The 25,425-nt window shown below is 33.9% G+C and overlaps 1 protein-coding gene across 1 annotated transcript; it reads right to left on the bottom strand.

Annotated features, from left to right (window-relative positions):
• Nucleotides 1-5,966: 5,966 nt before the first annotated feature.
• LOC147075838 (epoxide hydrolase 4-like) lies at nucleotides 5,967-25,131 on the bottom strand. Its single transcript, XM_085941803.1, has 7 exons — nucleotides 24,597-25,131; nucleotides 23,307-23,608; nucleotides 20,874-21,003; nucleotides 19,367-19,536; nucleotides 14,964-15,051; nucleotides 13,866-14,001; nucleotides 5,967-9,913 (listed from the first exon to the last, which is right to left on the bottom strand). Exons 1-7 carry the CDS (start codon nucleotides 24,807-24,809, stop codon nucleotides 9,819-9,821), a joined length of 1,134 nt encoding a protein of 377 aa, XP_085797929.1. The 5' UTR covers nucleotides 24,810-25,131; the 3' UTR covers nucleotides 5,967-9,818.
• Between the last annotated feature and the right edge of the window lie 294 nt (nucleotides 25,132-25,425).

The following is a 25,425-nucleotide window of genomic DNA, read 5'->3' as shown; positions in this document are numbered from 1 at the left end:
ACTTATTGTAATAATAAACCGCATCAACATATAAATATGATAGACTACCGTCGATAGCAGCCGATGGCCGCCTTGTGTATAGAAAATACCCACTGGACTGCTTACTGGCCCTTTTAATTAATTTTGTAATTAACGTGTTATTTTCATTTGAAAAGCAATTAGCAAAAATACAATTTTGTGCGGCCCGTAAACAAATTGTTAAATAAATAACACACGAGGGTGTAACATGCTTTATGGTACATACCTGTGTAGTAAATTTATATTATATTTAGATAAGTACATACCTGTGTAGTAAATTTATATTATATTTAGATAAGTACATACCTGTGTAGTAAATTTATATTATATTTAGATAAGTACATACCTGTGTAGTAAATTTATATTATATTTAGATAAGTATGTATTTTGGACATGGTTAATATATAATATCATGCAGTTGCGTAAGTACCTACGGCTATGAAAATTGCTCCCCATGAAAATGCACCCGTGGGGCGTGCACTCGAATGACAAAAACATAATTGGGGAGGGTTAGCATTCATGTCGTCATGAGAGGGTGAAAATCACATTTGTACAGCTTTTCTAATTATTACTAAAGTAGTCAATGTAACGCAATACTATGTATAGGTGGGTATATTTCAGTGGCGAAGGGTGGAGGTGGGCTGTTAAAATCCAATATAAATAGTGCACACTACTGTCAGTGGTACGTGTTTGTTTTCATTAAACTAAGACTACAGTGTGTATATAGTGTATGTTAGTTTTTAAAATTCAATTACACACTCTCTAATCCTGATAATAGTCAAAAAATACTCGTTTACACTACATACATTTGCACAATAAACATACCGAATTAGCATGAAGTTCGATAGTTTTGACGGAAAACAAAACATAGTCAGCGCAGTGGCGAAGGGTGGAGATAGGCTGTTAAGACCTGACATAAATAGTGCACACAAAAATTTGTCAGTTAGACGTACAAATTTTACTTTCATTGAACTAAATTGCAGATAGTGTTGGTTAGTTTTTAAAATTCAATTACACACTCTCTAATCCTGATAATAGTCAAAAAATACTCGTTTACACTACATACATTTGCACAATAAACATACCGAATTAGCATGAAGTTCGATAGTTTTGATAGAAAACAAAACATAGTCACTGCAGTGGCGAAGGGTGGAGATAGGCTGTTAAGACCTGACATAAATAGTGCACACAAAAATTTGTCAGTTAGACGTACAAATTTTACTTTCATTGAACTAAAGTGCAGATAGTGTTGGTTAGATTTTAAAATTCAATTAAACCCTGCGTAAACCAAGACAGAATCACAAGACCATAAAATATCTAAAATTATGCCATTAAACCATACATTATTTTTTTATATTATAGGCGTAAAACCCACTTAACGCAGCAAGTGTGGCGCGTAAATCAACGAAAATGACGGATTCACTGGATCACTGGATTTGACGACGCATTATGCGCGGCCGCCTCATGAGTCATCGTTTTTTGGCTTCTCGGCGATACGTATGAACGAAAATACAATGCAGTCCATTCATTGAACGCGGCGAGCAAAATTACGCTCAGGAAGCGTCGTCAATCGACGGGCGAGAAGTCATTATTTAATAACAGAGAACTCATTGTTTAATTTTATTGCGTGTCCGATTTTAATTACAAGCCCCGAGAAATTTAATAATATTTTTATTGCTTTGTTATGACTGTTATGAGAGACGCTGATAATAATAATTATTTTGTGCTGCTTGAGCCCCTTATTACATAGGTGAAGGGTAATGCGCGGGTGGGAGGGGGCCTACTCAGGAGTGAGCGCGTCGAGCGCTTTTTTGGTGGGCTTTATGCCATAGATAGAAGATTTTTTTTATCGATTATGGTTTGGTTAGGCATGGCTTAATGAATTTTAATTTATACTAACCAACACCACCGGTAATTTATTATGTATTCTTAATTCAACGAAAACAAATTAGTACCTATGACTGAAAAAGTGTGCACTTTTATATACTATACAAATATTTTTTTTATAGTAGCAACTTGCTATAAAAATTCCACAGGCTTACGCTGCATGGCGTGATATTGTTTTTATTTGTATGAAGACTATGGAAGCACAATCCTTGAATTGAAATACAAAATAAAACAGATTTCAGATACTGTAAACTGTTTGAAGTGTATGCCTCTTTCGTCTGTGGAATAAACCACTTCTCATGCACATTGTGTTGTGATACTTAAAATTATGACTAGAAATAACCTAGCCTTATTCCCAGGATCTTATTAGATTTAGAAGAATATTTATACTCGTATAAAAACAATTTTTATTCAGTTGAGGTATATTGTTGTGCGATCTCAGCTTAATAATAAATTAGATAAGTATTTAAAATAGTATTTATCTTAGTTTTTCATTAGCTCACTATCGCCTTGCACTTTTATCACTTCACAACGCAAGTTTAGCTTATATTTCCTCCAGCAAGATCCCTCAAGTATGTCTCAAGGATGTCAGAACTGTACCTTGATCTCGAAGACTTGTCATTAGAAAACGGTGACTTCTCATTAGCAGATAAGACGGTTACATCTGAATCTAAAAACCCCTGGAAACAAAGGTGTTTCCAAGCCTGCCATCACCTGTATCCTCCGTGTACCTAAACCCGCAACTGCGCATCTATTCTATACACACGACTGATTTCAGCCGCTACAACAGCTATCTAGGGTAGGAAAGTATCGAAATATTACCACTTATTGTAACAATTAGGTACAATACGTTAGTTGTAACTGTTATAATAAGTGCTATGTTTTAACAGCACCTCTCTTGGCTATGATAAATAAAATTTCAGAGCGAGATAGTCAGTTTTGACTGTTTAGACGGCTAGCTGAATGTAATTGTTACGATAAGTGTTAATACTTCGATACTTTCCTGTCATATACAGCTGCCGTAACGACTAACGAGCCGAAAGCAGTATCGTGTATAGAATAGATGCGCTGATGTCCATGCATCTTTACCTGCCTAGTTGATATAAAATACGTTTTCCTCTTTATATTTTTATTAATGACATCATCTTAGTTTTTAACTTATTCGCCGGCTGCCCAATCCGCCCCTGTTCCGCTTGTACTATAACTATTGAGAAGGTACCTATAATATGTAGGTATCTACAATAATATTAACATGTATAAAATAAATGCCACTCGAATATTATTTTGTGTTAACATTACACGCTGGGCAAACCTTTGATTAAAAAATGGAAGCCTTGTTGGCTGAAATTTAGATACGTATATAGATACCGTAATGTAGCTTTTGAGTAGGGTCACCCACAGTCACATTGTTTTGTTTTCGGACGATTTTTCTTATATTATTAATTTACAAGATGCTCGTTCCTAACATGACAGGTTATATAATTTCCATGTTGTCTCAAGATTTCTTTAAAAATATAAGTACAGAAATTTTTAATCCTAAGCATCTATTCTATGTACAAGGCTGATATCGACGGCTGTCGGTGGCTATCGAGGGTAGTTTATCAGATTTGTATATTTAGGCGGTTAATTGTTACAATAATTTAACCGTCTGAACTGTCAAAAAGTGCTATGCACCTCTCTTGGCTATGTTAACTTTTAGAGCGAGATAGACAGTTTGGACGGCTAACTTATTGTAACAATAATTATTATAATGCCTCAATACATAAATATGATTAACTACCCTCGATAACCGCCGATAGCAGCCTTGTGTACAGAATAGATGCGCAGATCCAAGTATTCAAGACAAACAAAATTTTATACTTACACCAAAAAGTTTTCCATTCGTATTCATATTTTTAAGTGTGTCACTCTTTCTAAAACAAATTTCCTTATTTTACAAAAACGTGTAATTTTTGACAAAACTATTTCATAAATCCTGAGATTCCAGGATTTTGTGATCAAAAAATCTAAAGGAATCCCGGAATTGCAAAGCCTCTTATAAACTCCCGATTAGTAACTTGTAGGTAGGTATTTGGAAATTTATAACCGTTGTATAATTCTCTTGACAATTTTCGCCAAAAAGCGTCATTGATGTGGTGACCATATTTTTAGCCTCAGGAAATGAAACTCCCTCTTTCCGACAGGCTTTTGTTATTGTAATAAGACACAGCAGGGGTCCCGTGCGCTGAATAAAAGGAAGAGGGGGGGATATAAAACCAATCGCCATCTTTTATTTGACGCTTTAATATCCACTATCAAAAATCTATCGCAATTGATAACAATAAAATAATGCAAATGTCTGATCAAAATGATAACAAAATTGAAATAATACTCAAAGGTTGTTCAATAGAATCAAGAAAAAACAACGCGAAAAAATCTACGTACATTTTTAAATAGAGCTATTTTATTATCGATTTAATACAAATTCTTGTAAAATACTTAGGTAGGTATAACATAACTGGTTAATAGGTACTTTACTATGTCGCCAACATCGTTTGTAACTTGTAAGTGCGATTTATTACCTAGTTTTGAATTAATCAAGTTTGAAACAGTTGCGTTTGCTTTGTCAGAAAAAAGCGAAATTTTAACATGCATATTTTTTACAATCAACCAAAGTGTAAAAAAATCTTAAAATATGTGTGATGTTAACGCTTACTGGAAGTAGGTATACCGCATAGGCAAAATTTTGCTAAGAGGCCTCCAACCCTGTTAGTGCCACTTAAAACCATCACTATATTATATATAACGCCTACGATAGACGAGCAGCTTATAGTAGGTCTTAGGTTCGAATCCATGGTTCTGGTAAATACACGTATTATTTTTTAATTTATTTTTGGAGTCAGAATATGGATCTTATAAGTTGAGCAAGTGGTTAACATCTATTCGTCGTAAAAACAAAAATCTGTTAATACAAACCTGCACTCTCTGGAACCACATGACATTGACTTGGGTAAGCACATGGTCGTGCCATATTCAACGTTATTATTATTATATTATTTATTTGACCATATCGGATCCAAATAAGATCATAATATATGGGCCTCCACAGAGTGGAGGTTTGTATTAACAGATTTTGTTTTTACGAGAAATGGATGTCAGCCACTTACTCAATCTATTAGGTACATACCCTGACTCAAACACAAATTGAAAAACAATACGTGTATTTGCCAGACCCACGATTCGAACCTGCGTCCCAGGAATTAATGGAATGAATGCATAGCAGTGATATCACGTTAAAAAAAAAGCATTCAAGACAGAACTATTAATATTATTTTTCTACAATGTATCCTCTGTAGTTCTGTATGGATGCAAAACGTAAAACCTTAGTAAGGAAAAAGAAAAGCCATCAAAGTATTCGAAAGCAAATTCTCCGATGAATACTTGGTCCGATATACCACGCATGTGTCAGATGAGCAGACCATGATGCAAGATGTGAGAGATCCAGAGCTATCTACAAGATTCAATGAAGGAGCTCCGATACACACTACAATCTACATTATGCACAGGGGGGACAATTTTTAGGAGCTTTAGAAACACTGTTTTATTATGATAATATTATACCTACCAAAATAATATATTTTTTCAATACATTGATATTAAAAATAAATTCTTAATTACCTACCTAATTACCTAAATATGTCTAAAAAAATACTCCATCCTCTACAGCTGAGCCATCTAGTTACATGCGAGTCGGAGGCTGTGTCATGACTCGACACATAATGTCATGGCGGAAAAGTTACATTACCGTTTATTCAGCCAGCATTCTTTCTCAACACGTCCATGACAGAAGCAGGTTAGAGTAAATTTGTTCTTATGATTATTCAATAAAACTTGTTTGTTATTAATTTTATTAATTTATTTACTATCCTTAAAAATATTTTATTACAAAATATATCTAATCTAATAATATATAAAAATAAAAAACATTTTTGTAGGTACTAAATATTTTCATAACAAAAGGTTTAACAGAAATATTATGGTACAATAAATACACACATCCAATCTCAACATATAGTAGTAATTACCAAAATAATAAAAACATAACAAATAAATAACCATATAGGTAGTAAATTATAAAAATATATTCAATCGCACTAAAATATTTGAATAAAAAAGTTTAATACATTACGTTAATATAATAATCTATTTCTTTAATTCAACGAATAATTCACAAGAATTGAGATTGATTTAATTATTCATTGAATAAAAGAAACAGTTTATTAAATTATTAGCAAGTGGCAAGTACGTTATAGAAACTAAATTTTTGGAGTATTCCGTGACAGAGGTTAGTAATTAAGGCATTTAATTGATTTAATATACAAAAACCTATAGCCAACATTGTAACGCAATTTGTTAAGCATTTCATGTAAGAACTACTAGTTAAAATCACCGTAATATAAGTAGGATGCCTGTAGCTTAATTGGAAAAGCACACTGACGCGAATCCAACAGTTACAGATTCAAGTCCCGTCGGGTGATTTTTTCTAGTGCGTATATGCATGAAATGTTTTCAAATTATGTATTGCTACGTTAGTAGTATGTTAATAATGTTTTGTGTTTTTCAAATAAATTTATACATCAAATTGTGAAAAATTTTATTTTATAATATACTATTACAAAAATTAAGAAACAAATAAGTAGCATATTATTAATACCATTAAAAGAAATCAATAAGTACCCACCTCGGACATACGTGGAACAACAAATACAAACCACTGAAACTTATAACCCAAGGGAAGATCATGATATAGCACAGAGAACCATCTGATTGATAATTCTGAGGGAATAGTATGAAGAAAAAACAAATTATCTATTCCAGATTGCAGGCTCTAGGAAGAGTACTAACACAGACCTTCAAAAAAATGGTACGAGCAGAAATCTTTTACAATTATTTACTCTACAAAAAAATATGGCAACACTAACTACAGATAATATATGCATATAAAATTTCATTAAAAAATCAGTCTTGATGATTATTTGAGCATTATTTTATAACATCCACACATAAAATTATTTAAAATTACAACTTTGACTAATATTTACACAATCATATACACTAATTACGTATTACTTCTCATTGACTAGGTTACACATGGTTTAGCGTTATTTCAATGTGATATTATAGCGCCTGTACACGTGCATGGATTTACTATCGGCAATAACTGATTACACATAACAATGCTAATTGTCATGCCAATCTCATCTTTCAACCGCCAGCGAGACGCATTAGTTGTCGTTGCGTGAAGGATTACTGTGCTGCACGGTGTAGTTCATACTTCTTTCGGCGGTTTTGCCACTATCGTCCTACTACACGTACGCAGATATCGCACAAGCTGCAACTACCGCGTGAAAATTCAGAAGCCGCTGAACTTTTATGATCTATGCATGCAGTCTTGCAACTTGCACGATAATACGTGTTTACACTTACATTTTATTGTCATGGGCTGCGATAATATGTACTGCCAGCAGCAAATTTATGCATGTGTAAACAAGAATATATCACTTTACACTAGATTTTTTTATGGCAACCATAATAAATAATAATTATTTATCTAAACGTATACATAAAAATTACAATTACTTAATGTTATTTTAATTTTTTTAAGTCATGCATAATTATTAATAGAAACAAAACATTTACTTAATAATAATGTTACAATAAATTCCATTGAGGCGGTGGATCACAACCATAAGGTAATATCTCATTATAGTATAATTTCACCGAGAAGTCACAGTTCGTAATTGAAAAAAGGAGTTTCATTGGTTGAAACCACACTCCTTTTAAAAATCAACTAACGGCTGTACATTTCTTAATTGTTTGTTTATTTAAAAACAAACCTCTAAAAATCATATGCATACAAAGTACAATCAAACAACTGTCATGGCCAAAAAAAGAACCTAACAGCAGTAGCAAAGGGTGGAGGTAGGCTGTTAAGATCCGCCATAAATAATGCACATTAAACTTTGTTAGTCATAAGTACTTGTTTTTATTGAACTAAGACTACAATTTACAGATGGTGTTCGTTAGTTTTTAAAAATCAATTAAGCCTTGCTCAACCAAACCATAATAGTTTTGGTATATTTTGGGCAATATGACAAAACTGTGCACACTTTTTCGTTCATACTTATTTGTTTTCGTTGGATTAAGAATACATTTTACACATATTGTTGATTTATTTTGCCCTGCCTAATCAAACTATAATACATAAAAAATATTATTCTATCTATAAAATATCCAAAGTTATGTATGATTTAATTGTATAATTTTAGATATTTTATAGATAGACAAGTATTTTTTGACTATTATCTAGTATGGCTTCGCAGAGTTCGATGGAATTTTAAAAACTAACCAACACTATCTGTAAATTGTAGTCTTATTTCAATGAAAAATAATTACAAGATTAAAAGAACTTTTTATATATAACGTTTTAAAACTTTCTGTTGAATCATATAAACTTGACTGGACTAGCTTAAACGATCAAAAAAATTTGTACTTGATAGAAATAATACTGAAATGTCAATTTGACATTCATATCGGTTTCCATAGTAACGCACGTTTATATTAATATTTTAGTTGCTAGGACCCCAAACCCATAGCAACCAATAATAGTAGATTGGATTACGGATTTCTTCCGAAGTAACTTTTTATACAAAACAGAATTAACTGAAAATGAATTCAATTCTACTTAAAGATGGCTAAAAGTATTAAAAAAAATTGGCATCGTGTTCTGATATATTTTAAAAGTCTCAAATGTCTAGCTAGTCGGGAAGTTAGTTAAAAATCGATTGCAAGATTTGTATCGGATAAACAACCACCGGACGAATAAGAATACGACCTAATAAAAACATTGTAAAATACATATGACTGGCAAAGATTAATGTGCACTATTTATGGTGGATTTTAACAGCCTACCTCCACTCTTCGCCACTGCTTAACGGTCACTGTGGGTAGCAAATTGTGAGGTCATAATAATATGCTAAAACTATCAGAAAATTTAATAATAATTGACGACCATCAAAAACACTGTCAATTACCTGTCATTTGTAGCTCTCTTCCAACTCAATAAAATCACTAATACATGAAATCACAATACTCGAAAATATGTAAATCCTAATAAAATTAAAAAAACCCTACTATCACAATATGTGAGTTGACTTCAGTACAGTTCTGATAGATTTTGCACACTTTTTATCTGTGATACTAGCATACCGTGAGTTCACATACGCTCATATGACATGACGGTAATGTGTTTCTAGCATAAGTATTTCATTGATAATATCTGCGCATCTATTCTATACATAAGATTGCTATTGACGGCTATCAGCGGGTATCGGCCACTATCGTGGATAGTTTATCATATTTATGTATTGAGACAGTTAATTGTTATAATAAGTTACCTTCTAAACTGTCAAAAAGTGCTATGGTTTAACATCTCCTCTCTTGGCTGTGTTAACTTTTAGAGCGAGATAGACAGTTTTGAAAAATTAGACGGCTAACTTATTGTAACAATTATAATACCTCAATACATAAATATGGTAAACTACCCTCGATAGCCACCAATAGTAGCCTTGTCTATAGAATAGATGCACTGGTACTGTAAACTAGAGAGAAATAGAGGCCAATTATATTGATAACTCCATTCGTGGAAATGCAGTTTACATAGCAACAAAGACATCAGCGTGAACTGGCATAATAATTCATGTGCACTAGGACCTTTGTTACTTACCAGTGGAAAATGGGGAATGGAATTTTCAAGGGTTGCTTTAAAGGCCTAGAAAAACAAATTATACTTTCATGAGACATCTTAGTCTACATAACCTCAATTTAGGAAAATTGAATATTACACTAGATAAATAGAATTACAATAATTGAGATCACGTGAATAAATGCACGGCTCCGAGGACTCTATTGACAAGACCTTGTCTCATCCCGACGTTTGCGAAGTCATTCATACCGTCTTTTTTCTTAGCTGTAAGAAAAACAAACGAAGGTTATTTTATACCTGAGATAATTTTAAATTAATTTGAAACAAAAGATCATAAGCACTACAGTAGACAGACCATCATAAATCATCTGGTGTTTGAATTTAGAACTAAATATGTCAGTATAAAAAGTATTGAATGATATGTCGTGGCGCCCTCACTCTGCGGACAACTTATACTGGTGGATCCAATTATCTAAAATAATGAAAGTCTGAATATAGAAAATATTATTGAGACCAGTATTGTGGTACAGATCAGAGACATGGACATTAACGATCAGCATTCCCAGAAGATACAGAAGTGGCATGTTTAGTAACGCAGAGGCATAACGCACGGACTAATTATCATTAAATAAAAACAATAAATTGTAATCGAATTTAAATTTTCTTAATAGATTTACTTACTATTTTTATTTTGTATAAACTATACAAACACGGTTTAATCTAACTTAATTAAAAGACACATACAGTGGTATACAATACAATTCAATTTGTATCCAAAATACGCATCATTTTTATGACTGGCTTCAAATACTTGGAGAACTCTTTTTAAATTTTCTGATGAATGGATTGCATCATTTACATCAATGATACTCAACCTTTTTTTTCTTCGGGCCAAATACATATATTTGTAAAGTAACGCGGCGGGTCGCATCACTACTGGTGTGACGAAAAAAATCATGAAATCCCCCCTTTTTTACAAAACATTTTTGAGATTTTAAAAATTATGCGTGTTTTTAAATTAATCGTGTGCAATAATAGCAACACTCTTATACCAGATCTGATGTGGACCATAATGACAATCCTCTTCGGGTGTCATTATCTGGGCGTCAAAGTCGAAACGAATCTCAAGATATACGAAATTCCTGATAATAAATGTGTTTCGGGCCGCACATAAAAGCTTAAAGGACCGCAGGTTGAGTATCGCTGATTTACATTAAAGAAAATCGCCGCTGAAATACAGGTATTCGAGTGTGGAATCTTGTGAAAGATTTTCAGTACCATCTGTGAGGATAATATTATCTGGTCACGTTACTACAATCGCGAGCTATCTATATATATATATATGTGTACCCGGGAAGCATAGGACATCATGTCCATTTTGACAACTTTACAGGAGAGCATAAAAACGATTTTTTTTGTGTTTTTTCAATATGTTTTTGAAATAAAACGCATTTGTTTAACTTTTTATTTTATTTATTTGTTCAATTAAACCTACAAAGATAAAATTTAAAAAAAATATATAAAACAATTTATAATGGACATGGTGTTTTGTCCCTCTAAGTAAATATACATAATATTGTAGAAATATTGGACATGATGGAGGAATTTAAGAATAATATAGTAAACAAAATATAATTTTTTGTACTTCTGAAATAAAAAAAAATGATTTACAATATTCCACCAAAGAGTTAATATGATTCGTTGTCATCAGGAATGTCACATTCAGGGTAATCATGAGAATTGGCACCATGTTTTAATTCTTTTATATCGGCCATATCCACCCCTTAGCTGGAGCATATGGACACCGCGTGGCGCCTCCAAGAATCTCTGTCGCTCGCCAGTCGTTTTGCATCGTTCCAGGTCAAACCAGCATCCCGTAGCTCTGCCATATACACTCAATAGATGGTATTTAGCGGCCTTCCAGGATGCCGGAATCCGGTTGGCTTGAAGAACAGGCAAGCCAGGTTGAAATTCTCTTCTGGCATCCACAGCATGTGGCCGAACCAGGTCCAACGCCACCTCTTAACTCTCAGCGTAATCAGAGGCTGCTTGGTGCGCTCTCTTATCTCCTCGTTGCTCCTGAAGTCATACTACAGCACACCCGCATACCCAGTATCCGTTGCAAACATCTGTTTTCGAAGCTCAGTATACGGTTGCTCAGAACCTTCGTAAGGTGCCATGATTCGCTACCGTAAAGCAACACCGTCAGAATGCAAGCGTCGAATAGGCGGCATTTGATTTTGACCGACTACAAATTCCGCATCGAGTTGAATGTTGCTCCAGTCATTCCCATTCAGGTAGCGAGCCCTCTCTCCAAAATGCCATCTCCCGTGGTATGTACCCCCCAGGTATTTTAAGCTGTCGACGCTCTCGATATTTTGCCTCTCGCTAATCAGAGGGAAATCTGGATCAGGACAGGTGCTGTTGCATAAAACGTTGGTTTTCTTCGCGTTGATTTTCAAACCAATGCGAGACGAGTTGTCATGCAACATGTCGATTGTCTCCTGAATGCAATTGAGTTGTCGAATAGGACATTATACCATTATACTTTTTATTATTAATGGGTGTGGGGTATGACAATATCGATGATTACTTGTTTAGTCTTGTAGGTATGTTATGCAAACGGTATCTTCTTCTTTTTATACCATGCCCTAGCAGAGGTCAGCCACCATCAAGGCGATCTTAGTTTTGTCATCTGCTACCCGGAACAGTTCAGTGGAGCTGCACTCCTACCAATCACGGAGGTTCTTAAGCCGTGAAATGCGGTGTCATCCTCTGCTACACTTACTATTGTTTTTTCCTTGAATGACAAGCTGGGGAATGCTGTACTTTTGTCCTCTCATAATGTGGCCGAGGTACTGTAATTTCCTGGTTTTGATACTACGCAGAACTTCTTGGTCCTTTCCCATTCGATTGAGAACTTCAACATATGTCACTCGGTCAGTCTAAGGAATTTTGAGATTGCGTCTATACAGCCACATCTCGAAAGCTACAACTCTCCGTTTCAACAAGCTGTTGATCGAAGATTAATCGAAGCTCTCTGCATGTAACAATGTATTTCTCTCTATTGCAAAATTTCGGGTATCATTCAAATGTTCCCTAATCGTTACTGTAATAAAATAATAATTGGTGGTAATAATAACATGTAAATTATGTATGGAGAAAAAACTTGTGTGAAATTATAATATGACTATAAATTTAAACGAAACAACTCATTCTAACACTTTGGTACTTACTTAAAAATATATCATTTCATAGAGCATATCTATTATAGATAGGTTCATTATTAATGTAAGTGTGAATATTTACCTGGTGGTAGACATTATCTATGATTTTGAGCTGATGTTGACGTCAGCATTATCCATTTTGCATGCGAACTCATTATTTCTTTATAAACTTAAAAATGAAAAACTATAAAAATATAGTTCCCACACCAATAATACTATATTACAAAAATATGGGTCTTTTATATGAAAGTAGCTGCTATATTTCGTGAAATTTGCACTCAATAATCATCCAATATCAGTTACCATAGATTAAAAGTGAAAAAGTTCTTAGAGGCATACAACGATATGTGGATATGATGTCATTGGAAAAATAAATAATTGAGGCATATAACTACATGTCCGCATAGTGTTATATGCCCTGGAATGAAAATGGATATAGTGTTGTTTTACACACTACTATTTCTGTTAATAATATACCAAATTGGAGATACTGTTATATACCCCTAGATAGAGGAAAAAACTCAAGTATTTCTGTGTTGAAAAGTCATTTTTGTAAAAAAATGGACATGATGTCCTATGCCTCCCGGGTACAGATATGCAGCATTTATTTCCAAACACGAATAAGCCTACAACTCAATATTTGTGTCAACCGACATTTGTTGTGTTTCAAGTATAAATGGTTGGTTTTAATGTTGGTTTCTTTTTTCAAATTAAATCTGACATACCGGCGTTTATTTGTATAAAATCAGTTTCATTAAGTTATTAAGTTTATAAAGATTTTTTTGTATGCTTTTGGAGGTTATAGATCATTACTGTGTAAAGCTACATAAAGAACAAATTGACCATATGTGGACTTATCGGTTTTTGAAAATATATGCATCTTATAAGTTCTTAGATTAGTCTATCGCCATCAGATTTAATGTACCGACTGTATATCGTTGGGACGGTTATCGGCATGTTATCATTACTCACTTATTATCATTACTTACTTATAAGGAAGTCAAGAATAAGTCTGTTGAAGTGATTTGGAAACTCCTGATGAGGAAAGTGACCTGCTCCATCTACTATCTTCACGATGCCATGATTACACCACTCAGCACTGCGCACTATTGATTCCAGCGACACCTGCAATTCAAAGCACTTGTTAAATTATTCATTGCTACAATAAAACAGTATTTGAACTTGCAATGTGTGGCTTTAAAGATGGATGCTCTACCACTGTGAGCGCAAATTTGGATAAAAATAAAAATTAATTATTATCATTTCAATAAAAATAAGTTAACAATAGAAACATGAATACATCATCTATGTATGTAGATTAATTTTATTATTGATAGTTGAATATCATTGCAGAAGTGTGTTACAAGCTAAAAGAAAGGTTTGTGTTCAACTAAGTGCCGAGCCACACCGGGCGACTCTGGTCGGCAGACCAGTCGCCGAGACCAGACCGATGCATGCAGTTATATGGAGCATGCCACACCTGGTCGCCCAGTAATCGCGCAAGCAATAAAGTCGCGCGATCAGTAGCGATGTATGAAAACATATAGCTATGTATTGAGCGCTGCCACACTAGGCGACCAGTCGCCGGCAGCCACGCCGCATTTTTTGCATAATTGCGTATACATTCATTATTATTATTATTATTGGCTGCCTCTCTAGTCGCCGGCAAGTCGCCCGAGTAATTCGCCCGAAGAGACCAGTCGCGCGACTGGTCTCGAGACCAGAGTCGCCTGGTGTGGCTCGGCTCTAATAATAGATAATTACCATAAGATTTGATTTATTCTCAATGAGGACATGTTTTTATGGTACTGGATACTAATTTGAATTTTAACTGATATTTTACAATTGGGAGCCCATCAAATACCAAGATGGCGGCCAAAAACCACATTTATTTTTCTTTTCTGATTCGATTTACTATATTTTTATTGAATGTATAAAAAGGTTTTAAAACTAAGCGTTATTTTTGCATGCCACTGGACCATTTTGATTTATAGTTTTATCTCTGAAACGATATTGTTCCCTAGATAATATTTACGCGTGTTAATAATATATCTTATTAATGAAAGTAAATGAAGAATACTGCATACCTGAGGATCTTTGTTTCCCGTAATCAAGAGAGTAGGAGTGTTGACTGAGCCGTAATCATCAGCGGCTACTCGCCAGAATATCAGATTCCTATAAAATAATTATCAATTATTATTGAAACATGATTACCTACCCATTATCTACATGAACACCATACAAAAAGAAATGAATAATCAGCATGCATTTGCACTATAAACATACCGCATTAGCAAGAGAAAGCAATGCAAAAGACTTGTCACAAGTGCCATCTAGAATAGCAACCATAATAATTATAATGTCCACCGCTATAATTATTGTCAGTCATCGATGGATTTTGAAAAGTGACATGTCAAATTGATCAATAGAGTGAACGCAATGAGTGCATTGTATTTTTATAATGAATACAAATAATTATACTGATGACGGTATTAGTTTCAAAGTCGGTAACCTCCATTTTTACTTTTTTTCTTGATTCTGTTTCTGCAAGTAACTTTTCCATCATATCGTCGGTGTTTTGTAAAAAGGGTGAATCTACCATTTTCGCGAAATCGAGATTTTAATGAAAATACAATATGTACCCCACTAGCTTTGGTGGGTAAAAACGGCGAATTTTTATCTCCACAGGAAAGTACTTAAAAACGATAATCGACTAAAATTAAATTAATTAAAATTACGAAATAAAAATCAAATGTGACATATTAGGCCTTTTAAAATATTATATAATAATACCTATTATAATGACAATATTCTTTCTAAGCTTTATTATAAACTCGTTAGATATTTATAATCATATACAGGTAAAAAACAAATAAATGTCAAATGTTAAAAATCCTCCTCCTGTAAAGTAGCATTTTGGTTAATTCGCCCTTTTTACAAAACACCGACGATATGCATATTCATAAAATATGAAATTCAGCTCTGTTTGTTAATTAATCAGAATTAAACCGGAGGTTGTTTACAAATTTGTTTATATTTTATCAATCACCATTTACCAGCAACAATTTTGATTGTAGGAAGTAATGTTGCCATGTAAGTCACCATTTTGTTAACTGTTATTCCATTTTAATCTATGTGTAGCATTCGTCGTTAGTTACTGTCCGACAACAAGAAATCGGCGATAACAGGAAGTCGCTGTAGTCGCATATAGAAGACTTCTCAGTGACGTACCTGTCATGGCGGCAACGCGTGCTAGAGGTGTGTTTAAATAATGTATCGGCTCTCCTTTCAGATGCGACTCTTTTTCTTCTTCGCAATAAGCCAAAAGTTTACTAATAATAATCCTAACATCACTCCTGATTGCTTTAGACATATTTTCATTATAAAAAGCTTCAAATTACGCAACTTGATACGAGGGTGGGTCAATAAGTCCTTAGAAAAGCCGACAGGTGGCGCGACTAGTACTGTAAGCGGTTTGTTTTCATGCAGCGGCACTACCGATTCAGTATGCTGCGAAGTTTCAATCAGATTGGTCGGGTTGTTGTGTGTTTCTCGTACATTTTAAAAAAAAATTTGCTTGTGGAAAATGGAAAAATGGAAAATTGAGTTTAGAGCTGTTATTAAACATTTTAATATAAAAGGGTTAACAGCAAAGGAAATAAAAAATGAGTTGGATTTAGTTCACGGCATATCTGCTCCTTCACTTGCAACTATTTATAACTGGTTAAATGAATTTAAACGTGGTCGTACATCAACAAATGATGAACCACGCTCAGGACGTCCTGTAGAGGTGACTACACCAGAAATGATCAATAAAATCCACGATATGGTGTTAAGTGACCGAAGATTAAAGTTGAGTGAGATAATTGAGGTTACAGGGATCTCAAAAGGTAGCGTCATTTCTATTTTACATGACAAATTGGGCATGAAAAATATTTCTGCAAGATGGGTGCCGCGTTTGCTCACAGTCGACAATAAACGCAATAGGGTGGTGGCCTCTAAAGCCCTGTTGTCGCTCATGCAACGCAATCCGGATGAATTTTTTCGTCGCTTTGTGACTGTAGATGAAACATGGATACACCACTATACTCCCGAGACGAAAGAACAGTCAAAGCAGTGGATTGCGAAAGGCGAACCATGTCCAAAGAAGGCGAAAACCGTCAAATCAGCTGGTAAGGTTATGGCTACTGTATTTTGGGATGCACGTGGAATTATTTTCGTTGACTATTTGGAAAAAGGAAAAACAATAACAGGGGATTATTATGCATCTTTATTGGACCAGCTAAAAACAAAATTGAAGAAAAACGGCCTCATTTAAACAGGAAAAAAATCCTCTTTCATCAGGACAATGCCCGTGTTCACACATGTTTACGATCAATGGCTAAAATTGAAGAATTGAAGATCGAATTGGTCGACCACCCACCGTATTCGCCAGATTTAGCCCCCAGTGACTTTTTCCTTTTCCCAAACTTAAAAAAATGGCTAAGTGGACAACGTTTTTTTTCAAATGAAGAAGTCATCGATCGGACAAATGCTTATTTTGAGGACCTTCCGAAAACTTATTTTTCTGACGGTTTAAAATTTTAAAAGGTTTAAATTGAGAAATAAAAAAAAAGTACAAAAATAAAAACTGTTTTAATGCTTTTTTCTAAGGACTTATTGACCCACCCTCGTAGATCTATGAGCGTAAAATGAAATGATAAATTTGAAACCGGAAATTAAAAACGGAAGTGCGATTAGCTGCACTGGAGGTGATTGTTGGTTCACAGTTTTAACACGTGGACAAGGAGTTCTTTTTCGACAATAGATTTACATAACATCGATATTCTATGACGTGTCTGTGCATATGAGTATGTTAGGACCCGACGTCAAAGATTTTAGTGTATAAATGGATGTAAAAATAAATATAACATTATCAATTAATATAAATCTAATCTGTGATACTTTATTATCTTACTATTATGTCAAAAGTAAATAATGAACGATGGATTTCAAGATATCATCGAATGTTATGTAAAAGATTTGTTGACATTAATGTGTAATATTGTCTCTATTTTTGTGTTACAATCACCTATCTATTTTCACTTAATCTAATCATGTCTGTAGAAAAAAAAACAGCAAATACAAAGCTTTTCTGATATAATCAAAATATAGATAATAGTGACTGTATACATGCATGGATTTACTGGCACCAATAGTGGGTAAATTAAACAATCACGATAGTAAATGCTGACTGTCTTGCCAATCACACAATTTGTATGGTGCTCTTTGAAGGGTTGTGAAAATTGTTAAATGTAAAAATGCTCTGCGCGGTATTTTTTCCGGCAGGTTCGCCACTATCGTCCTACTACACATGCGCATACATCATGCAAGTTGCAACTATCGCATGAAAATTCACAAGCCGCTAAACTGTTTTGATCCATATGTTTAAATTAATGCATTTTATCATTATGATCGCGACAATACGTACATAATGTTGATATACTCCACCTACGCGAGTATAGGTGGACATTGTTTAATAAATACTTAAAATAGGGTCTCCTTCGCTCATTTGGTGTATTTCCATGTATCTAATTTATATTTTTTTGTATTCTATCTGTGAGGAATACAGTAGAACCTCGATTATCCGGAATTATTGGGAATGAAGATAGTCCGGATAAGGTTAAATGCGGGTAATTGAAAACTCATACAAAAATCTTTTTTAAATCATCACTTTTTACATTAGGTACATCATCATCGGTGTTTTGTAAAAAGAGCGAATTAACCAAAATGCTACTTTACAGGAGAAGGATTTTTAACTTTTGACAATTATGTATTAATTAGCTGTGGATGATTATAAATGTCCAACAAGTTTATAATAAAGCTTAGAAAGAATGCTGTCCTTATATAATATTTTAAAAAGCCTAGTATGTCACATTCGCATTTTATTCGTAATACTAAGTGGATATTCGCCCTTACGATTATCGTTTTTAAGTACTTTCCCGTGGAGATACAAATTCGCCGTTTTTACACAACAAAGCTAGTGAGGTACATATTGTTTTTTCATTAAAATCTCGATTTCGCCAAAATGGTTGATTCGCCCTTTTTACAAAACACCGACGATATGAGTGTTTCACAAGCATAATGAACCAAGTCCATTCCAGTTATTTTTGAGTAAGCTAAGTTCAAACATGATATTTGAGTATTTCTTAATCTGTAATGGTAAATTATTTTTCTTATAATCGTACAAAACTGACAATCCATATAAATAGGGAAAATCAAGGTTCTACTGTAAATTACAAATCAATGGCTAATATCTGTACATGGAAGGCAAACAGTCTTATATACATATTGCGGATAATTTTTCACAAATAATGTAATATACAAATTTGTGTAGAGTCAAAAACTATATGCCTAATGTTTATCTGGGTCGGTTTATATTACTTGCATGTCACTAAATTTAATATTGTAATAAATTTATTATGTATTACATAAATAGTAATTTGCTGACCTGTAGTAATTGATAGGGCCAGCCCAGTCGTCCCATCGGGAGAAGACATACTTGTAAGCTTCCAACAGGGATCCGCTGGAATTGGTGTCATTCTTCGGAAGATGCGGATAGCACCGCTCAAACAAAGAAAGGTCTCTGCGAAGCGCTGCCTGTTCGGGTAACCAAGGAACCTACAGAGAAATAGTTTTCTTTCTTAGATGAGATCTCATGATCTTCTCTGATCATATTCCGTACTCTCTTATTCCGGCACTCCATGATAAATGTAATCAATTGCTGTAGCGTGGATAAGCAGGGTATAAGCCAAATACAGATGTCTGAATAATACTCAACGCTAGCTCCCTTCAGTAATCAAATTCTTATAATATTAACCTTTTTTATGCCTCACGATATTACTATGGCAGTATCTGACAGGCTGCAGATTTTTAACGACTCACGTTGAATGTAGAGCGAAGCTCTTACTACAATCGCAGTAATGCCGATAATGTGTGGCTTATTATTTCATATACATAATTGAAAACATCTCATGCATATACACACTAGAAAAAATCGTTTCGTAGGAAAAAAATACGACACCCGATGGGACTTGAGCTTGTATCTGCTGGATTCACGCCAGTATGTTTTACCAATTAAACTACGGGCACCATACTACTAGTTAAAATCGTCAATTATCTAAGGCGCCTGTAGTTTCATTGTTAAAACATACTGGCGCGAATCCAGCAGATAAAAGTTCAAGTCCCGTCGGGTGTCGTATTTTTTTCTACAAAACGATTTTTTCTAGTGCGTATAATATGCATGAGATGTTTTCAAATTATGTATATTCAGTATATAGAATGTTACATTCTGAAATCTTGTGTCTTACTCGTTTAATAAAAGAATTAGTTTGTTAATATTATTTTATAATTATTCAGACAGATGTCACTGTGTTTTTAATTTTTTAGATTATGCTGGTGGCTAGTAATTTGAGTTTAAAATCGGACGAGATAAAATTTTTATGTACAGCCAGTCGATCACGGCGTCATAGAGCGAAATAACTCGCTGAAGGCATAGAACCGGTTTCAACCAGAGAACATTATATTGTTTATTATAAGTCAAACTTTTCAAGTACCTACTGAATAAAACAATCATTGAATTGTTTTGATCTTCTTCTTATCGTGCCATCCCTAACGGAGGTCAGTCATCATCAGGGTGATCTTTGCTTTACCATCTGCTACTCGGAACAGTTAGTCATAAAGTACGGTCTTGCTCTCTGCTACATTTATCGTACATCTTTGCTTGGATGACAAGTTGGGGAATGCTGTACTTTTATCCTCTCATAATGTGACCCAGGTATTGTAGTTTTCTGGTTTTAATACTACGCAGAACTTCTTGGTCCTCGAGACGAGCCGTAGAAAACGCTACTGCCCAATGGCCAAATCATCCAGATCACAAACCTCAATTATAAACTCCCAAAGAAAAAGAACATAAATTTGCTTTGATTATTCAACTGTGAAATAGCATGAATTAATACCTGTGCGGCGTACATCCAAGCCATGTTAAATGGACTGGTCGGCTGCAAGGTTTCCCAGAAAACGTTTGGGTGTGGCGATGATACAATCACAAGTCTGTCGACCAGCTCTGGCGCATCATGTACCAGATACCTGGAAATATTTACACAATAATTAATTTGAATATAGCTTAATATTACAATAAAACCACCAAAATACTCTTATTGTATTAAATTTTGTAATTCTTTCTGTTATTTCATTTTTTAATTAATAAAAATCGATAGCTATAATTATTTTAATTGAAATAAAAAAATTTAATTAGCAGACTAATGAAATCTAAAAATATGATTCATTCTGTCTACTCAATCAAACTTAATTATTACCTATTGAAACAATGTGCAATGTATGTTATGTACTAATAATAAATTTCAATGTAAAGTTATTATGAGTGTTCTTAATTATAAGCCAATAATTGTAATGAATTCACTTAATATATTATTCACTACACATTATAATTATGTTTTGATTTAATTAATATCGGTACATAAAAATTAAAAAAAAATACTAGTAGCTTTCAACACTGTATTAATTATTGTGGTGGACCACAAGTCCATAACCACAGTGACTTTTTTTTAAATAGGCAGCGTTAATTTGTACCATAGTAAACACATGTATGTGTTTAAATATCCAATAATATCCGACACTAAATGAATCTGTTTATAGCCGCTATGTTTGGCAGTGTTGTTTTGACAGTATTATGACTGTATGTGTGACATTACACAATATTCAAAATAATGACAGGTGTATTTGACTAACTGTCAATGTAAAATTTAATAATTGACATGGCGGATCTGTCATGAGCAATTAGAGCTACATTTGCATTATTATGTAAAAACGTCCTTACATACGTAATGATAAATCATAGCAAGTTATAACTGCGCAGTTAAATCGAATTGCCCTATAGTCTCCAAATACATATATCATAATATTTGCGTTGATTGTCAGTTCTCAGCAGTCACCTAAATGACTAACATGACATCGATGAATGACATGCACTAGCGGTTCTGGGTCTAATTTTGTGTTTAAGTAAAAAAACAAGTCACGCCATGTACAGTGTACAGATTGACTTCTAAAAAGAGAAGACAGTATTCACAAATAAATTTAATTAATGAGTAGATATGATTATTTAAATTGAGATCTACATCATTGGTTACTCTATTTTTAACCTTTCCTATGCCTAACAATATTACTATGGCAATATCTGAGCTGCAGATTTGTAACGGCACACGTTGAATGTAGAGCGAAGCTCTTACTAAAATCGCTATAATACCGATAATTTGTGGCCTTAGTATTTCATAAGCATTCAAACAGATATTACTGTGTGTTTAATTTTTTAGATTATGCAAATCAATTGACGGTGACTAGTAATTTGAGTTTAAAGTCGGATGAGATAACTCGCGAAATTTGTATGTGCGGCTAGTTGATCACAGCCTCATAGAGCGAGAAAACGCGCTGAAGGCATAGAGCCGGTTAAAGAAATATAACACTGTGATGAGATAGACAATAACTCCTCATGAACGACTTGACCATAGGATGGTCCTGCGAAGATCTGAAATACTTCACGTTATTCCTAATACCTGAGAAGCAATATAATATTATAAAATGCTACATAATGGTTATTTAAAGATAAGTAAAATTTTGCATATTAGAACAACTCACGATAAAACTGTGCAAACGCAATCGATATGGATTTATTGAATAGAAAATTCAAATATGCATGCAAAAATATCAATAACGATTTACCATCCACGCATATAATAAGTATGTGCAGTTCAAATAGATCGCTACGATTTATCATTAGGTATATAAGAACCTTTACAGTTCCAGTAAGGGTTGACTAAGTTTTGATATTGGTCAATGTATGTATCTAGCAATTAATTAATAAAATAATACCACCTATTCGTTTGTAGCAAATACAAGTTTCATTCAATTACATACGTTCAATATATTATAGAATGTTACATTCAAATCTTGTGAATTATTCGTTGAATAAAAGAAATAGTTTATTAAATTATTAGCGAGTATAAGTACGTTATAAAAACGAAATATCGGAGTGATCCGTGATGTCGGTTAGTAATTAGTGCATTTAATTGATACCTACCTTGATTTAATACACAAAAACCGATAGCCAACATTGTAACACAATTTGATAAGCATTTCATGTAAGAACTACTAGTTAAAATCGTCGTAATTAAGTAGGATCCCCATAGCTTAGTAGGAAAAGCACACTGGCGTGAATCCAGCTGTTACAGGTTCAAGTCGAGTGTCATATTTTTTTCAAATTATGTATGTTTGATAACATTTTAACGATTTCAGAGTTGACGGTGTATTAGGATAAAAGTACTGAGTTGTTTTAAATAGTAAAGTAGGTACAATATGATATGGTGAAAACGCACCAACCAAGTAGGCCTCCAAGATCATGGCCAATGATTACCGGTGGCCTGTGAGGAGGCTGCACCATCAACCCCTTCAGGAGAATCTTCAACGGCTCTAGTAGACTCTCAGGTCGGTACCGGATTCTCGAAATCGGCTTGTCCGAGTCCCCGTATCCCATGAGATCCAGGGCGAGGACTCGGTGAGTGGACGCCAAGACTTGGAGCTGCGATCGCCATCCGACCCAGCAATCAGGGAATCCGTGGAGTAGAAGAACAGGCGGCGATCCCATCGATCCGGCTTCCACATAGTGAAATTTGACACCCTAGAATAGTCAGAAAGTTGGGTTTTAGAATTATGCTCGATTTGATGCAAAGGTCAATTCAATACAATATATTTTAGCTCCAGGACTTTTTTACCATTTTGTGTACTTGGGGATTTCGGTCGATCGCACCATGCTCCAAAAGAATTGAGGGTACTTAAATGAAAATGTAAAATGTGTATACATTCTGTTGTAATATATGATTTTATTGAGATTTTGAAGCGGAAGCATTAACCATTCCTAATTTTATTTCCTTAACCAGCTTACGTAAAAGTCATTTTTAAATTAAATATAAGGAAGCCTGCATGACCTGTCGTATCGCATGCTTTGTATTCATACATGTAAGGCCTGCGGCAGGAGTGAGAGAATGAGAAGATGTGAATCCCCGCGCTTTAATCTAAGGTGTAGTTTTCCTTACAATCACGCAGTAGACTCTTTGCAACTGTCCTACTAAGATGAATAGTTTAACGTTGAGTACAAGAGTCATAAGGAAACAAAAGATGTAGCCATGCAATCCCATTGCAAGACTGAAAGAGCATTAGTTTCCTATTAAAATAATTCTCAACTTTATTCTGTTTTATAGGTTATTCTGATAGAAGCGGAGATAAACAAAAGATTCTTGTCTATTTAGTAGAAGCCAGCGGAAAACAAATTTTGAAAATAGCAGATATACCTACTGGATTATTTGTTGGGTCATTAATTTTGCCGAAATCGGCTAGGAAAAGCTAGCTTCCAAAATTATTAACTTTTTCAAAAATTGTATTGCTTAAATTTGTAGGTATCTGTTACATATTCTAATAATTATGTTAATTCATCAATTTGAGCTGTCAATTGTGATTTAATTGTACAATATCCCTACAATTAAGAAACAAATAGATACGAGAGAAATACAATTTAACGATGGCTTGTCATAACAGTGAATAAAAAATAGTTTAAATACAGGATTAAACTTCAAATTAGAAAAGGTAGGTTTATTTTAAGTTTTACTAACCTTAATTTTGATATAAGAATGCCTTCCAATTGAAGAATCGACCAAAATAGGTGGCGGGTTATCACGAATTACTGCTTTGGGGAATCCATTTCTGTTCCAAACGTGCTGAACGATCGATTTGACAGAAATCCACACTGTGTATATGACAGCAAAGAAAAAGATCTTAATTGTATTCCAAATGGGAACTGACACGATTACTCCTCTGGACACCATGTTGCGTGAGGTCTATTCTGAAATTATTTACTATATAATTCACCGACAACTGACGTGATTTCGATCAAGGACTCGAATTTGATAATATACGTCAATCCAAAATCAAAGGTCAACGCTTATCACACGCTTAACTTTTGTGTGTACATAAGACAGACGGCCCTCCAAACGATATGAACGGAATGATGTAATAAATGCAATTCAAATAATCCCATCGATCAAGACTTATCAGTGATTCCAAGCATTGTTACAGACGTTTAGAAAGAAAGTTATCTCGAAACGATTTTTGAAATGTCACCTTCCGAGTCCATTTAAAATTCGAGCTTCTCGAACTTAATGCTGTATAATTGCCAAGATCAATAATAATTTTTCTCTGATATATTTTTACATTTATGCTAGATCAAAATGACTCAAAACTTTTCGCCTCTAACAAAAATGATAATAATATATTCAGAAAAAAAGCACCCAAAAATACCATATATATTTTCAGAATTTGTATTATTTATTCCAAATTGTTATAAAACAGCAAAAAAATTTAATATTTTATTTTTCTTAAGCTTTTTATTGTCATTTCAGTTGTATTTAATAAATGTTTATATTCTACAAATTTGGGATAGGG

The sequence above is a fragment of the Rhyacophila brunnea genome, unplaced genomic scaffold (assembly GCF_057557595.1).
Source record: "Rhyacophila brunnea isolate RB1 unplaced genomic scaffold, BYU_Rbru_1.0 scaffold_14, whole genome shotgun sequence".
In the NCBI taxonomy this organism is placed as follows: Eukaryota; Metazoa; Arthropoda; class Insecta; order Trichoptera; family Rhyacophilidae; genus Rhyacophila; species Rhyacophila brunnea.
This window is presented reverse-complemented; position numbering and strand designations above follow the sequence as displayed.

Coding starts and splice junctions, on each gene's coding strand:
- LOC147075838 (XM_085941803.1), bottom strand. CDS start 24,809: ATGGTGTCCAGAGGAGTAATCGTGTCAGTTCCCATTTGGAATACAATT. Junction 23,609..24,596: donor ATTCTTATATCAAAATTAAG/GTTAGTAAAACT, acceptor TGACTATTCTAG/GGTGTCAAATTTCACTATGT. Junction 9,914..13,865: donor TATTCTTGACTTCCTTATAA/GTAAGTAATGAT, acceptor TTTTTCTTACAG/CTAAGAAAAAAGACGGTATG.